We start from the raw sequence: 17,679 nt of genomic DNA on the forward strand, positions 1-17,679 counted from the left end.
ATTCAATTTCGTTGTTCTTTGAACGTGTTCTCTGTAACAATGACAATAAAGTAAGTCTAAGTCTAAGCCTAAGTCTATTCCTATCTGATGCGTGTAACTATGGCTACATAGTTACATGCATAATCATATGGAGTTAAAGCTCAAACACTATTATTAGAAAGTGTTCAGAGTTCAAACCGTCTCTAAAAATCTGGATACCTTGCAAATCGCGACGAGCTTGTCGGATATTTAGAATGTCAGTGACAGTAATGGTCGGACACAGCCCCTTCAACTCTGATGTCAGAGAGGGGTTTGATTGTATCTTACGACACCTTCAATTGCACACAGGTGTGAATGTGACAGTGAATGTGTCGTATCTTCACGTGGTAGCCCAGTAATGAGACAGCTTTCATCCCCTTGTGACCCCAACACAGGAATGAAGAATATGTCAGAGATTGACATATGTGTGTGGAAATAAATGCCTCGCCTGAAGGCCGTGAGTACTTTTTGTGAGGAAGCTGTAGAAAGAAAGAGAAGAAGAGATGGAGTGTGCAGTGTCTGAGAATGAAGGATTTACCTTGTATTTCTCCTTACAGGGGGGGGGGGGGGGGGGGGCTTTATGTTAGCAGATTGTGTGTGCAGGGGGTGAACCTACCAAGACCTTTGGGGGTGATCCCACTGCACTCCAGCGGGTTGATGGCCCAGTAGTAGTACTTGAGGGTGTGCATCAGCTGCAGCACGGTGCCGACGCGGCGGATGGTGGTGTAGATGGTGGCGGTGCCGATGAACTCGGATGACAGGTACGTGTAGAGGGACAGCTGGACCTGAATGCACACAACAAATCCATTTATAGAGTACATCAAGGTTCACACAAGCAGAAGAAATGAGGGACAAATACAAAACTGTCAAGACACCTGTCGTATTGCGAAAAGACAGCCGCACGGGGAGTAAAAAAAGAACCCAGCCTCCGGCAACAGCGCCGATTTTTTCCTGCTTCGCATTATTTTGGATGTTTCTGATGCCTGAAGCCGTCAAGCGTCTGAGGAACTCCTGACGCAACGCTGACATTTAAGAAGGGCGCTCTCGACTCGCCTCTTTTCTCCTCTCTGGATGTACCTCCGGCCGACACTCTCCGTCGACCGATCGGCTGCGCGCTCACAAATCTCGCAGCTCATTACGGCGACCGCGACGCTAAGGACCGGCCCTCACGAGGTGGCGCTGGTTAAGCGGATGGAATTAGCTGGAGCGCCGCGGCCTTGACCATCGCGTCTCACCTAGAATGGAGAGCGCACTCCGCCGGCTTAAATGGCCTTCATTGCATCGCTTTTTTCGCCCGTCGAGCCGAGGTGTTTTCGCTGGCGCCGTTTACAACGGGTTCGGCTTCAGAAAGGCTTGAAATTCTTTGATCGTAGCGCGAAGGTTTGAGCTGCACTGTTGCAAAATCGCTCGGAGCAAGACAAAATTCGCCATTTTCTGAAGGGATTATATTTACCAGAAGTGCTTGTTGAAGAAATCAAGCTCTTTATTCTCAGTGCGGGCAAAGGAGACGATGAGGGATGTAATTTCTTCAAGTGTTTCCTGTCCTGAATAAGACCGAGGCTATTAATTAATTTAAGGCCAATAATGAATGTGATTATAATAGCCTGAAAATAATAAATCTCTGCGGGAGACAAGAATGGTCCAGCAGAGGTAAGATTAACGGATTACATGTTTTTTTGTTTTTGTGTGTGTGTTGCTGCTTAGGACATTAACGCTCGTCTGGTGTGTCTCATCATGGCCGTGTTGAGTTGTGGTCATGTTTACTCGCAATCCATTGTTAACTTATTTCCTGTGTTGGCCCTAAATTGAAGGTAAAAACCCAAAAGGCAATCATATGGTCAAGCCATTCTGCGCTGTTTCGACACGTCAAATACGATTTATAAGTACACGTTGGGTTTCACAGCGGGTTTTTATTATTCCCTCGAGCTGCGGCAACTGCTCCGATGCATTTCCTCAGCCTTAACTCCAGCGAGCCCTGGAGAGCGATAAAGCTGTGTAGCCAGGAACCAATCACGTCTCGGGGTCAGAGGGGGAGTCGGGAAGTTCTGAGGATAATACGAAGCAAAAGCCGACCGGCCCCCGAAGGATCGCCCGGAACACTCACATCGAGTGCAGAGCGAGAAGGGGAAAAAAAGAACTTCACATCTCTCTCTTGTGTCCTGGGGTCTTTTCAAACGTCACTTTCTCTCTTTGTTTCCTTCGTTGGCCGGTTCTGTCCTTTTGCCCACGTGGTGTGCCAGTTCTTCCCGCCGTGTCCTCTAACCTCCTTTGCTATATTAATGTAAAGGGCAATGGACAATACAATGTCAGCCTCGTGTTATATATGTCTGGCCTGTTTCCTTGAAGTAAAACAACAAACTGCCGAGCACTTCTTTTTCTAGTTCGTATCAGAGTCTGGGTCCGTCACCCCATTAATTCTCTCATTCAGACCGTCACCTTGCAGCAAGGTCACGAAAACACACACACACACCTATTCAGTAGACACACACAAATAAAACCGACCTTGGCGGGGGTGTGTATCCAGATGGCGGCGTTGAAGAGAACGTGGTCACAGAGCTGCTTGAGGAGGGGCGCTCCATGAGGTAAACCATCCAGATACTTGGCGAAGGACAAGAACTGTTCCAGTACCGCCCTGGTGATGTGGACTCGTGACGACTGGATACGAGACGGAAAATATCAACTGTGATTTAACTTGACTGAATCGTCACGTATGATGTAGTTGTTTTAACATAAGGCGGTGTCTTCATACAGTACTTTAAATCTTAGATATACCTCAATTATAGGTTTCTGAGAGAGATCTCGACAATAAATGTTGTAAACTGTTACAAAGGGTAACTACGCCTATATAATACAGTAGATCATGAGTTGCCATGGTTACTGATTGACATCTTTAGAGACTCAGAAGACACACATGCCGAGCGAGAAGGGATTCAGCGCGGGCAGAAAACATGTTTTTTTTAACAGATGTGTATGAAAGTCCAACATTTGAGTGAACTTGTGAATCATATTAATGTATTAATTTGAGTGTTAGATAAACAACAATTTGGGGACTCTGTTTTCAGCCTGCTGGTCGATCCTATTGTCATCTAATTGCTGTATATATTGTACTTGTGTGATGTAGTGACTGTGAGTGGTGCAGGTGTGTCTACATACAGATGTACCAGATATGTGTGTTTAGGTCCATATGTAGACGTCTGGCTCGGTGAAATGAGGTGACCTCTTTGTATCTATTTTTAATGAATTTATGTTCCTGTACTCTAGGTGGGTGTACCGGTGGGTTAGTTATCTGTTTGTATATGTAAACAAACACATGAAAAACAATGGGAATATAATCAGTTAAAGTACAAGTTTACTGTGTTATGTACCTGTCAATATTTCCAAATAAAAAAATACATAAAAATTAACAATTAAAAAATCAACTTATGTAGGTTTTATCGCAGCGTGTCAGGAGACTTTAACTTTCACCATGGTAACACGGAGCCTGTGGCTTTGTAACAGTTGTCAAAAGGTGTTAAGTATGTATTTTACACCCGGATCCAAGTCTCTATTGTAATTCATGTGAGCTCTATCTTTTTGCACATGTGTGAAATACTGTTACTTCCTGTTGCAGCGAGAAGAGACGAGACTACAGCATCTATTTGTTGAAAACTGCTGCTGAAAATTCCTCGTGTTTTTTAAATCAACTGTATTTGGCCATTTGGCCATTTGGATGTAGTTTGCGGTGCTGTTGAACTATATTGTGTCTTACAGATAGATGTTATTGTTATTTTGCCTGAACTCAATTATAGAAATGGGTTGGAGAACATAATAGAAACACCTGTCTGTACCCGAAAAACAAGCAACTGAGTGTACGGCGGATAAACACGAATACAAGGGCAATCAAAACGTAATCCTTATTATCCTCCTTATTCGCCAGACAACAAATACATATGACATGCAACGCAAACTCCTTATTCCTGACCTTCTCGAGCAGGTATCCAATCACGAGGAAGCCCTTCCCTCCAAGCATTTGCTCCTGCATCGCAACCGAGCTCTTCAACAGCTCCACCAGGAACGCCAGCAGAGTGGCGCTGCAACACACACATCGTTCACACACACATATCAGTAACACTGCATGGAAATCATTGATTGATTACATGTTATGTGAGTTAAAGAGGCAAGAAAACCCGGTCCATGTTTGCGTGACTCTCCCCACACTTTCTCCATCATTTATCTTTTATAGCAGTTTTCTGTGTTTCTGTGTTATCGTCGTCTTCCTGAGGATATTTGCCGAATAGTATTTTGGATGCCGCTCAACATGATGCGGAGATGCTGCCTGATGTGTAACTGCATTAAGGCGTGTGTGATGGAGATGGTGTCAGGACGATCAGGGAGCGAGAAGAACGCAGACGCAACTTTCTAAAAGCAGCTCGTCGCTCCGGGGCAAAAAACCACATCGCACTTTGTTCTTTCACACTCCCGTGCCCTGCGCTCTATAATAATCAGTTATTTCTAGCCTGTGGCAACATTGTAAGGTTGGAAGACAATTCTCACACATGGAAGTCTCATCTTCACATAACGTCGTTGTCTCTTTTTTTAACTTCCTTGTTTCTGTGTTCTTTCCACTTTCAGCTGCAATAGATGTTGCAAAGTAAACTTACTTTTTTTTTTTTTTTTTTTTTACTTTACAGTGTAAATCAGTGAGTTCCAGTTATTTGTGTGGACCACTCACCAGACTGTGGTGTCCACGCTGCAGTCATTGAGCTGTTTGCAGTCCAGCTGAGCGAAGAGAGGGAACAGGACCTGGATGCCTCCTATAGAGTGGATGGCACTGTGGATGGAGTGGGTAACAATGGCCTTCACGTCCTGTGGGACAGACAAGGACTGTTAGCGCTGACAAGGACTACACTGTACTGTATGGAGGGATACAGATAACATCTCACACACACACACACACACTGCCAATTAAACAAGACTCGTATCAGACGTAGAACATCCACATCTGCAGATATAAATAAACAATTACTACAATTTTGCATGGTAATTCTCAAAACCGGAATATGTGTCTGTTTTAAGTGTTTTATTGTTTTTTATTGTGCATTATCTTCCTTTCACACGTCGCAAATTACATCCATTAAGAAATTTAGTTGATGTTTTTTGCTTTCAGAAAATAATTAGAAAATGTGAGTAATTATGCTAACGCTCAGTCTGCACAATGCTGTAAGTGCCTCCTGTTTGACTCCATCAACCTGTCAGAAGATGATTAATATAAGTATATAACTATACAACTAGAATACAATGAGACTCACTTGCTCCTTTGCATTTGTGAATTACAGTAATTGCAGCCTGCATTACAGGTGCAGGAGAACATTCTTAGAAAGCAAGATGAGATATTAAGAAGAAACAGTTTTAGCAACCAACCTGGAATAAAATAAAGTTGGAAAGAAATATGCTGACATACAACATGAGGCAATATCTACAAATGAGATATTTGACTTAATACCGGAGAGTCTTAGCAAAATTTAACATTTATGGCAACTTTATGCATTTTATAAACAGCTTTTATACATATATCTGTATTGTCCTTCTATGGTAAACCCCACATTTTACTCCAGTACTTTCACGCATGAAGTGTAACACCCTGTTCTGTTTCTCCTGTGTTCCGTGTCTCCTATGTCTCCTCTGTGTCTCCTCTGTCTTAATTGTTTAATTCCCTGCACCTGCCCTCAGCCACTCTTGTCTCGTTACTGTCTGATGTCGTACACCTGTGTTTCCCCCCTATATATTGTGTCAGTCTTTGGATTGTCGTCTCTAGTTCTGTGTCCTTTTCCCGTCGTCCTGTCCGTGTTCCTGATTCTGCCTGCCCTGAACCTGGATTCTCTGCCTGCCCTTTTTGGACCTTGTTATTACCTTCCGCATTTGAGAATGCGGAAGGTTATGTTTTGATCGCTGTGTATTTATTTATTTGTATGTGTGTTATTCGCATAACTCAAAAAGTATTAAACCGAATCGCATGAAATTTAGTGGGATGATTGGTTATTATCCGGGCGCCATTTGATTAGATTTTGGGATCGATCGGGTCAAATGTCAAGGTCAAGGTCATGAAAAGGTACCAAAAAAGTGCCTGCGGCGAAGGTATGCACTCGACCGAGTGCCCGTTCTAGTTCATATTGAGTCCAGCTTGTTTCTCTGAGCCTGAGCCTCACCCTGTGACAAGAACCTGAGATGTGGGAGTGATTCAGAGCTCGGTAACCAGGTTAGTGACGAGCGGACACTCAGAAGAATCCAGACTGACCTGTAGCATGAGTGCGTGTGGCGAGTGGACGAAGATGGAGGAGTTTTCCCTCGGCGACGACTCCAGGCACAGCTGGGCGTCCGTTGCCTTGGCGTTGTAGGTGAAGGAGATGGAGTTGGCCAGCTTGCTGTCGTACAAAACCTGCTTGTGGTGCTCAGCCAGGTGGATGTCGCTTTCTGACTTGAACTTGAAAGTGCTCTGCAGGTGACGGAGAAAGAAGCTGTCAAAGGTTGTGGGGGAAAAAAACTTCAATTCAAATCAGTTTACATCACAAATTACGAATTTGCCTCAGAGGGCTTTACAATCTGTATGCATACGACATCCCTGACCTTTGACCTCACATCGGATCAGGAAAAACTCCCAAGAACTAGAAAAAAACCCTCTCAGGGGGAAAAAACGGGAAGAAACCTTCAAGAGAGCAACAGAGGAGGATCCCTCTTCAGGATGGACAGACGCACTTCAGAGAGACAAATGAATTGTCCAAAGAGACAAGAGAAGTGTGAGTGAGTGTGTGTGCACGTCTAACACCCAAAATGGAGTCGGCTTAATTGCACCATGTGTAAACAACCCAGCATTAGCTTAATGAACACAGCGCTAACCCGGGCACTAATTTAATTAGCACAGAATAAGAGATGGAAAGGGCCAACGGATGAGAGAGAGACGGGCACCCGGAACTCCGAATGTCTCTCCTCTCTTTGTAGTCGGCCAACAAAAGACACGAATATGAACATATTTGCGTTATTCGATTTCTGAATATTACGTTACGATTTCTGAATTGTACTGCAATTCCTACTTAAACCTTTTCCACAAGCTGCTGAGTTTTAATCTTGTTGAAATGGAAAATATCTCGGACTGTTTTCCTTGAAAGAATATTAGTTCCTCATACAGGGTGAAAACTATAAAGAACTGAACAGAATATTGTCTCCTCAGCTCACAAACAGAAACATTATTAACACTATTGAAGCATGAAGACGTGTGTGTGTGTGTGTGTGTGTGTGTCCGTTTGCGTCTGTCCGTGTGTGTGAGTGTATATGTGCGTGCGGGTGTGCGCGTGTGTGTGTATGCGTGTGTGTGAGTGTATGTGTGCATGCAGGTGTGCGCGTGTGTGTGAGTGTATGTGTGCGTGCGGGTGTGCGCGTGTGTGTGTGTGAGTGTATGTGTGCGTGCAGGTGTGCGCGTGTGTGTGTATGCGTGTGTGTGAGTGTATGTGTGCGTGCGGGTGTGCGCGTGTGTGTGTATGCGTGTGTGTGAGTGTATGTGTGCGCGTGTGTGTGTATGCGTGTGTGTGAGTGTATGTGTGCGTGCGGGTGGGCGCGTGTGTATGCGTGTGTGTGAGTGTATGTGTGCGTGCGGGTGGGCGCGTGTGTGTGTATGCGTGTGTGTGCGTGTGTATCTTGGGATGTGTTTGTTTGTGTGCATCTTGGTATATATCTGTGTGTGTGCATCTTGGTACATATGTGTGTGTGTGTGTGTGTGTGTGCACATCTTGGTATAAATCTGTGTGTGCACATCTTGGTATAAATCTGTGTGTGTGCATCTTGGTATAAATCTGTGTGTGTGCATCTTAGTACATATCTGTGTGTGTGTGTGTGTTTGCACATATTGGTACATATCTGTGTGTGTGTGTGTGTGTGTGCGCATCTTGGTACATATCTGTGTGTGTGTGTGTGTGTGTGCATCTTGGTACACATCTGTGTGTGTGTGCATCTTGGTATATATATGTGTGCGTGTGTATGTGTGTGTGTGTGTGTGTGTGTGTGTGCATCTTGGTACATATCTGTGTGTGTGTGCATTTTGGTACATATCTGTGTGTGTGTGTGTGTGTGTGCATCTTGGTACACATCTGTGTGTGTGTGCATCTTGGTATATATATGTGTGTGTGTGTGTGTGTGTGTGTGTGCATCTTGGTACATATCTGTGTGTGTGTGCATTTTGGTACATATCTGTGTGTGTGTGTGTGTGTGTGTGTGTGTGTGTGCATCTTGGTACACATCTGTGTGTGTGTGCATCTTGGTATATATGTGTGCGTGTGTGTGCGTGTGTGTGTGCGCATCTTGGTACATATCTGTGTGTGCGTGTGTGTGTGCGCATCTTGGTACATATCTGTGTGTGTGTGTGTGTGCATCTTGGTACACATCTGTGTGTGTGTGCATCTTGGTATATATATACAGGACTGTCTCAGAAAATTAGAATATTGTGATAAAGTTCTTTATTTTCTGTAATGCAATTAAAAAAACAAAAATGTCATGCATTCTGGATTCATTACAAATCAACTGAAATATTGCAAGCCTTTTATTCTTTTAATATTGCTGATTATGGCTTACAGCTTAAGAAAACTCTAAAATCCTATCTCATAAAATTTGAATATTTCCTCAGACCAAGTATAAAAAAGATTTATAACAGCAAAACAAAATCAAACATTTGAAAATGTGTTTCCAGGTGTTTCGAGTTAATTAGACGATTCAAGTGATTTGTTTAATACCCTACTAGTATACTTTTTCATGATATTCTAATATTTAGAAATAGGATATTTGAGTTTTCTTAAGCTGTAAGCCATAATCAGCAATATTAAAAGAATAAAAGGCTTGCAATATTTCAGTTGATTTGTAATGAATCCAGAATGCATGACATTTTTGTTTTTTTAATTGCATTACAGAAAATAAAGAACTTTATCACAATATTCTAATTTTCTGAGACAGTCCTGTATGTGTGTGTGTGTGTGTGTGTGCATCTTGGTACACATCTGTGTGTGTGCATCTTGGTATACATATATATATGTGTGTGTGTGTGTGTGTGTGTGTGTGTGTGTGTGCGCATCTTGGTACATATCTGTGTGTGTGTGTGCATCTTGGTACACATCTGTGTGTGTGTGCATCTTGGTATATATATATGTGTGTGTGTGTGCGTGTGTGTGTGCGCATCTTGGTACATATCTGTGTGTGTGTGCACGCATCTTGGTATATATCTGTGTGTGTGCACAGGTCTGTAGGTCCGCGTGTCGTGCATCGTGCAGCACATGAAGCCCTGCCGATGAGAGGCCGGCGGGTTGCTGCTCCGCCCTGTGCAGCAGCTCCAGGAGAGGGGAACTCTTCCTCTGCGAGCGGCTGGGTCCCCAGGTGCCTTGCTCAGCCTGACTGCACAGGAAAGCCCCCGGGCTGCTCACAGACCTGCAGGCCCGTCTTGTTCTCAAACCTTTCATCTGAGGTCTGTTGTAGAAAACATGCCCTGAGCATTTTGAACCACGCAGCACAGCGTTTCACGCTGAAGAAAACAACCTTCTCTCAATCGACTGTTTGCTGGCAGCGGCTGAGACTTCCTTCCAGTTATCGGCTTCAAATGTGACACAAAAGGCCTCCTTGTAGAAACCTTTAATATGAATCTAAAGCAAACCTCACATACTAGGGTTGCAACGATATTAGATTTTTGAAGTACGATACCATCTGAGAAAATATCACAGTCTCACAATATACAGTATTACACTATTATTATGATTACTATTATTATAAGTAGTAGTTTATATGAACCTTTAAGTATTGAGAACACAATAGCATGTAGATATAATAATTTAAATATCTAGAGCATGTTAGTCGACACATTGAAAGCACTATTTGTGTTAAACTAACCACTGGATGAAGAAAAATTAGCTTTGAGGTTTTCAAATATCGTTCTTTTATTTATTGACAAATCCCATTGTGTAGAGGACAAGGCAGCCAGAGAGCTCCTGTCTGTACCTTTAACTGACACACACACTTATGTATATGTTTTACAATTTATAAGCACATATATAGCATTATAATGGTACATTTTCAAATATACCATAACTTCAGTATACCACTGCTACCCTGACACCGACACACGCATTACTTAATGCCAGCAGAACATGGACTCCAAGAGTAATCAATGGTACTTAGACGGTCGGCCGGCGTGCTTATGTAAATATTTTCTGACTTTGGGACATAATACTTTAGTGGAATGCAAGAGCCGATGAGCGGTGTTGTAAAGTGTATCTATTAATTAGAGACCTAGAATACTGCAGCCATATGCAAGCATAATCAATCACCAACAGGAATGAATTGCTCTTCGGTTTATTTTGAAGGTTAGCGGGCCCCCTGAAGAAAGAATCATTACTGAATAGCCTGAATAGGAGATTAATACACTTATTAAGATGCACATTATTTGCAGTGTCAGCCCATTTATTGTGGTGCATTCATGAAATGTGGCTGTGTACTTATGTATAGACGAAGCTGTGTGACCGTGAGCTTTTATTGACGTTGCTAAACGTTGGAGGCAGGTAGCTGAAAGTGTTCACGGGAGTTGCTGACTCTTTAAAATATTAATGAGTGCACAGATCCTTTAAAATTAAAACATTAAGACAGGCAGCGCGAGAAGTGTGCATGAAGGAAAGTCCACAATTTAACATCCGTTAAGCTTTAATCACATGCTATTGCTCACCTGGTTGCACAAGCTCACACAGAGGAATGAAGGCGACAACTCACGCCTTTGTAACCTGTCGGCTGCAGATAACCAGTGATAACAGCGCACACACACACACACACACACACACACACACACATACACACAAAGTCCACTCGACACAAATTGCTCTCCTCCAATATAAATCCTCTCCAACAACCTATTAGAGTTATAAATGACTTAGTACATACCACTATAGGGTTGAATATAATTTTATATTTTTTAATACTGAATACAAAACCGATTTTAAAACTTTGAGCTTCAACACTCGATGCTCAAGTGAGATGTTTGTGGCTACAGGAGTCAATATTTAAAGCGGTTTGAAGAAATCCAATGTACAAATGTATCTGCCGCGTTGATGACTCCGAAAATGACATCATCATGTTTTTATCAAATATAAAATTCAGCGCTGCACGCTACCAGTCCCAGCTGTGGAGACACTGGTACAGCCGTTTATTTATAAAGAATGTGTCGTTATTTGTTTGTTTTTTACTTGTGGTTTTGTATGTATTTTATTATATTGTAATGTTTTGTACTATCTGGACCTTGAGTCTGTCATAAAAGTTGAATTGATTGATTGACGTTGCATGAATAAACTGAACGGTGTAAAACCTCGACAGAGATATGATGTCACCTTTTAGGACGGTTATTGATATTCTGTCAGTCGGCACAGGAATGCCCCCGACACAAATCTCTTTTTAGGACACGTTTCTCTGAATATTTAAACCTTTCAATAATAGTGTAATATCTGACGATTACACACAAGACAAATACTCCAGATAGACTCTCGGCTCTGTCCATTAATTACGCTGTGGCCAGATTGTTGGCAGTGCTCCGCAAGGAGGAAATCTGGACTGGATGATGACGAGTGCGACTCAACGTGTGAGTAAATAGGAAATACACAAAACACCGACACACACACACACAAAGACAAAAACCTTCAATAGCTCGGAGTGGAAAACAAGATGTTATAGTCGACCGTCTTGTCGTTAGGAGAGCGTGGAAGCCCTGCACTGCACACACACACACACACACACACACACACGTACAGGCATTCAGTACACGCAGCCTGTCGGCCACCATAAGCCTTTTTGAGCGAGGAAGACCTTGAACACCCTCGCTGTGCTGGCGGCTTGTTCAGCCGAGCGAGCGGAGTGGCTGTCTGCTATTTGCTGCTCATTACTGAACGGTGGCACTGACAGCGGATGAGACCAAGAGGCCGCATACAGCTACACAAACACACACACACACACACGCGTATACTGTACAGCACAGATTAGCCACGACTCCGGGAACAGATTGCCATATATGTACATCCTCATCCGTGTGAAGTCGTGGGAACAAGGACGGGCCTCTATTCGCATTAAGACAGGAAGCTGTGTGACACAAGCTCAGTCCCTCAGGCGCTCTCCTTTAGTCGACCGGAGAAAGAAAAAAACTGCACACTCATCATTGCGATGGCCGCTCCGAGGCCCGGCGGCTTTGAAACAACCGAGCCATTTAATGGTCTCTTCTGGGCATCTGAGAAGCCCATTCTGCACCATGCAGAGAGGCAATCATCTGACTGATCAGCCCCAGGAAACTGTGGGGCTGTGACAGAGAGAGGAATCAGGATTCATGGCCCGAGAAACCGCCAAGCCCAAGCATGCGATCATTAGGAGGAACATGAGAGGACTCAAAGTCTGTAACGAGAGAGAGACTTTGAGAGAGATGATGGTCCATGCTCCACCTCATGCAATCGGTGTGTACTTGTCAATATGTGTATCTCTTAGTGTCACCTCATCAAGCCTTGGTAATTAAAAGCAAATACCAGATTCAGGGTTGACCCGTTCTATGGAGCTTTTGAAATACCAGCAGCTGTTTCCACACATCAGCAGCCTCTGATATTTCCGTCTTGTCTGATGGTGCTGAAATTTTGACAGATTTGGACACCTTCATAAACAAGCTGTAAGTGGCCTGAGGCATGCGAGTCTGCCAAAACAAGAAGCAGACAGCTGGCAAGGTGTTGCGACATCTCAGCTGTCTCCGATAGGCGGGCTAAAAGGCAGAGACGGCGATATCGAAAGCGCTCGGCGCTCGGCACACATCATCGCGACGCCTCATTTGAATAATTCTATAGAGCGACAGAAACGCAGAGTTCGGTTTCCGTTTAAGAGGCAAAGTCCGCCCTCGCATACTTCTAAACTTCTACGCCGCAAATTGCAGACATCAGTTTGTAATCTACTTTTCATTGTGCTCCTTTAAGCTCAATCTGCTTTTTACTACAACTTTATACCGGGACAAGGCTGCATTAAAAGAGTACGGGGATGAAAATGTGCTTATCGGTGCAGCCACGGCCCTGACAACATCAACATGTCCTTCAGCTACAAGACATTAAGATCCATTGTTTAAAATGTTTATATAGATACACTACCGTTCGAAAGTTTGGGGTCATCCAGACAATTTCGTGTCTTCCATGAAAACTCACTTTTATTTATCAAATGAATTGAAAATTGAATAGAAAATATAGTCAAGACATCGACAAGGTTAGAAATAAGGATTAGTATTTGAAGTATTAATTTTGTTCTACAAACGTCAAGCTCAAAGGAAGGCCAGTTGTATAGCTTATATCACCAGGATAACTGTTTTCAGCTGTGCTAACATAATTGCACAAGGGTTTTCTAATCAGACATTAGTCTTCTAAGGCGATTAGCAAACACAATGTACCATTAGAACACTGGAGTGATAGTTGATGGAAATGGGCCTCTATACACCTATGGAGATATTTCATTAGAAACCAGACGTTTCCACCTAGAATAGTCATTTACCACATTAACAATGTAGTGTGTATTTTTGATTAATGTTATCTTCATTGAAAAAACAGTGCTTTTCTTTGAAAAATAAAGACATTTATAAGTGACCCCAAACTTTTGAACGGTAGTGTATATATTAATTAGATTAGATGGATTGGATAGATGGATAGACAGACAGATAGATAGATAAATAGATAGATATTTGAAACAGAATTATAAAGCACACAGGTAGCGATGACGTCCTGGCTGACAGCAGAATGAAAAACGTTCCTGCACCTATTCGATTACCCAGACGAGCCCCCTGTCAAAACTTGGTTTTCAATTAAATGTGTTGCATCAAGGTTACAGGAGGAGTTTTAAACCAGGGTTTGCATATTGATTACCTTCCACACTATTCTTGTCGGAAAAAGGTTGTTTGGAGCCTTGCACAGTTGCAAATATCCACTTTTATAAACATTACAGTGTGATACACAGTTCAAATCAAATAAACACATGGATGGATAGTGGTGCTGATGAAGGGATGTGAGGTCTAAAGGAGCACATTAGAACCCACTGCTGTGCCCTATGCAAAGAGCAGCACATTGATTGACTCTAAGGATGTGAAACCGACGCGATACACATCAAGTGACCACAACAACTCAAGCTACCGACCACAGAGGCACCCCGGCACCAATACACAGGAGAGTTCTGAGTTTGACAGCCCAAGAATGATTGATGGCCTCGGCTCCTTCTAGCTGACGGCGTGATCGGGCAAAGACAGCATTAAGTAACATTGACAATGCGATCCTGTTGCCAATAGATTCTTCCTGCCAAACGGCGTGTGACATCGAATACTGTACATGGGTGATGAGGACGTACGTGCACGCCGTCTCACCTTGTATCCGGGGCCCAGTTGGTGAATGGCAAAGATCTGCGCTGGGTTGAGAGCTTCACTAAAAACGTAAATGGCTCCCAGCTGACCGCAGAACACCCTGTTGGCATCCGCCGTCTCGGAGGAGCCCAAGAAGCACTTGTCGTAGCTCTGGGAAAGGGGCACAGGACAAGAAAATGTTAACTATCGTGTCAAACATTTGTTTAATTCTCAGAGCTGTCTTCAAAGAGAGTCTGTAACGACAGGAGCTGTTTCACATGAGTCACTGGTCCGGGTCATTTTTGGGGTTTTTGTTTTCATTTTCGGGACACCGCAACACCTTCGAGAGGAACAGATTATTTCCTTCGCATTGAAAATGCGGAAGGTTATGTTTTGATCGCCGTGTATTTGTATGCGTGCGTGTTATTCGCATAAGTCAAAAAGTATTAAACCGAATCGCATGCAATTTGGTGGGATGATTGGTTATTATCCGGAGATCATTTGATTAGATTTTGGGATCGATCGGGTCAAAGGTCAAGGTCAAGGTCATGAAAAAGGTCAACATTTTCTTGAATCGCATGAAATTTGGTGGGATGATTGGTTATTATCCAGGGACCATTTGATTAGATTTTGGGATTGATCGGGTCAAAGGTCAAGGTCATGAAGAGGTCAAAATCTTCTTTTTACCATAGCGCGGTCAATTTATATCCAATTGGCATGCAACTAATGCCTAAATGTTCATAATTCAATGCCCAATCTTGTGATATGCGAAGGTATGCGCTCTACCGAGTGCCCGTTCTAGTTTACAGTTTGTTAATCTTCCCATTTTTAAGACGTCTCAAGAGTTCATTTATTATTCATTTTTAATCTCTGGTCATAAGGCTGATGAACTTCTGATAGCTGCTTGCTTCTAGTCTCTCTAAGTTTGCAATCACCTGCTCCAACCTTCTGTCGACTCGCCTTTCATCTGCTCCATCCCTCCGATAATAACCTTTATCAAAATTAGATATTTTTTTACGCTTCTGCTTCTCTAAAGTGATGAAATGTGTTGTATCTTCAGCCTTTAGGACAAAACAAACCCCGATAGCATCAACACATCTTCAGACCAGTTCTTTCACTGGTGTCGGATGTGTTATTTGTCTTGTCTTTCGGTGAGCCGTGTGAACTATAAGACGTTTTTTACCCCGAGAAATTTCTTTTCAGAGAATAATAATACCGGCTCTTGGTAATTGCGGCAATGTCAAGAGCCAACGGGGAAGGAAGTGTAATGAAGGCGCTGCAGCCACCGAGAGGTCAGGCTACCGGTCCATTGTGAAATGGAAAAGTTGGAAGTTGGAGTTTGGGCGAGCAGTGCTGGAACGGGGCCCAAGGGCAACTTAAAAAGCAGAGGGCAAACAGCAAGCGTTTGCCAATATCACGTCAGGAGGTGAAGTGTAGCGGCAGATGGACACCGGATCTCTCCGGAGCAAAACTTCTGAAAGCAACCAGTGATTTATAGATTTTGTTTTTGTTGCTATCTAATTTTAACCAGAAGCAGTTGAATAAGAAAGTCAATATTCATTCAATGGACTCCTCATGTGTATTTTTCCAAAAGGTAAATGTGATTATTCTCCATAAAGATCAGTGCGTATAGCAGGGGGCGGGAACCTATGGCTCGCGAGCCATATATGGCTTTTCCGGTGACGGCATATGGCTCCCAGACAATTTTGAGTAAAACAAATAATAATTCTCGATCGCGCCAGATTACAGCAGAAGTAATATAAGGTCCCTTTTCTTAAAGAGCACGTCTTTGTTCTTTTATTAAACAAAACAGCTGTCTGTTATTGATCGTATCTAACCAGCAGCATGTCATTTCTGTCTCCACGTGCCGCGTTAACACTTCTTGGCTCTCCCCCCCCCGTAGCATCATGCAGCACCAGAAGTCGCATTAAAATTATACGTTAAAAATACTATATGGCTCTCAATGAAATATATTTAGAAATATGGCTCTCCCAGTCAAAAAGGTTCCTGACCCCTGGTCTATAGCGACGCCTCTGTAATGAGCCCATGTCTTACATCGTTCGTGTTGACGTGCCACGCCATATCACCGTAGGAGACCAGTTGACCGTTGACATAACAACGGATCTCGGAGTTCCTCCAGCGATTGTAGATGTGGACGATGCTGATCATGTACCACTAGAAAATACAAGAACACAGAGAGAAACAATATGATGACCAACAGATTCATATGTAACATTGCAGCAAATTAAAGAACGTTGTTTGTTTTCCCTTCGGCTTTTATGCTTGAACGATACGAATGGACAAAGCCTCTCTCCTGAACTCTCGTGTTGATTGAGGTATTCTGATGTTTTCGATGTGCACTGTTTTAATGTATATATTTGTTCCTTTTTATTCTGTTTTTTTAAATGTTGTGCTAATGCATTTCTTTGCCTTGTGTTTTTCAAGAGGCATTTACTTCACATTGCACTTTTCATTAATTCACTTTATTGATTCAGCGACTGAAATGTGATGTTTCACCTTAACACTTATATAATACAATGATTAATTGTAGACTTCTGTTTTGTTTGTGTCAATATATATGGCTTGGGCAAAACTCATGTATTTGCAATACTAATTTTTAAAAAACTGAAAGATTACAATGCGTAACATCATACATTCACCAGAACTCTCCTCCAAAGCCCGATATAATATCCCATTAGTAGAGTGCATATGTGTGCGTGTCTAGAAACATCTTCCCTGGTGACAATACACACAGAGTCCCTGGACAGAAGACTGAAATGAGGAGAAAGACAGCGATGGGGGAGGAGGAGGAGGAGGAGGAGAAGCTAGAATTTTTGCTGGCCTGTGCATAACGGAGGAGTGGACAATACCACATGCAAGCACACACACACACACAACCCCCACACATATTAACACATGCACACGGTGAACAGAATGCTGTGAGACATGGTCACTTATAAATTAATCAAATGGAACCACTGGGAACTTTGTTAGGCTGTGCAGAGATTCTGCCGGGTCAGCAAATACAGCAGAAGGCTGTGATTGTGTGCTTATGTTTGCATGCAAGTGTGTGTGTGTGTGTGTGTGTGTGTGTGTGTGTGTGTGTGTGTGTGTGTGTGTGTGTGTGGCAGAATGCTGACAATGCAGTAGTGGGCGGGTCTTAATTGACAGGCCTTATCTCCACTCACCAACACTAGAGTGCAAGGATAGATGGAGGAAGAGGGCAGCAACACACTCTGGATGCTCTCTCGTCTAACAAGTGGTAGCTCAGG

General features: G+C 43.1%; 1 protein-coding gene across 10 annotated transcripts in view; it reads right to left on the reverse strand.

Moving 5' to 3' along the window:
- The window catches only part of nbeaa (neurobeachin a), a 105,266-nt gene that overhangs the window by 43,305 nt on the left and 44,282 nt on the right, over positions 1 to 17,679 (reverse strand). For all 10 annotated transcript variants that reach the window (XM_056407947.1, XM_056407952.1, XM_056407961.1 and 7 more), the window contains exons 7-13: positions 16,463 to 16,582; positions 14,432 to 14,578; positions 6,293 to 6,490; positions 4,730 to 4,863; positions 3,980 to 4,088; positions 2,521 to 2,673; positions 635 to 803 (exon numbers count right to left, since the gene is read on the reverse strand). In XM_056407947.1, the coding sequence (XP_056263922.1) occupies positions 635 to 803; positions 2,521 to 2,673; positions 3,980 to 4,088; positions 4,730 to 4,863; positions 6,293 to 6,490; positions 14,432 to 14,578; positions 16,463 to 16,582 (1,030 nt within the window). The remainder of the gene's footprint in view (positions 1 to 634; positions 804 to 2,520; positions 2,674 to 3,979; positions 4,089 to 4,729; positions 4,864 to 6,292; positions 6,491 to 14,431; positions 14,579 to 16,462; positions 16,583 to 17,679) is intronic.

The sequence above is a fragment of the Pseudoliparis swirei genome, chromosome 3 (assembly GCF_029220125.1).
Source record: "Pseudoliparis swirei isolate HS2019 ecotype Mariana Trench chromosome 3, NWPU_hadal_v1, whole genome shotgun sequence".
In the NCBI taxonomy this organism is placed as follows: Eukaryota; Metazoa; Chordata; class Actinopteri; order Perciformes; family Liparidae; genus Pseudoliparis; species Pseudoliparis swirei.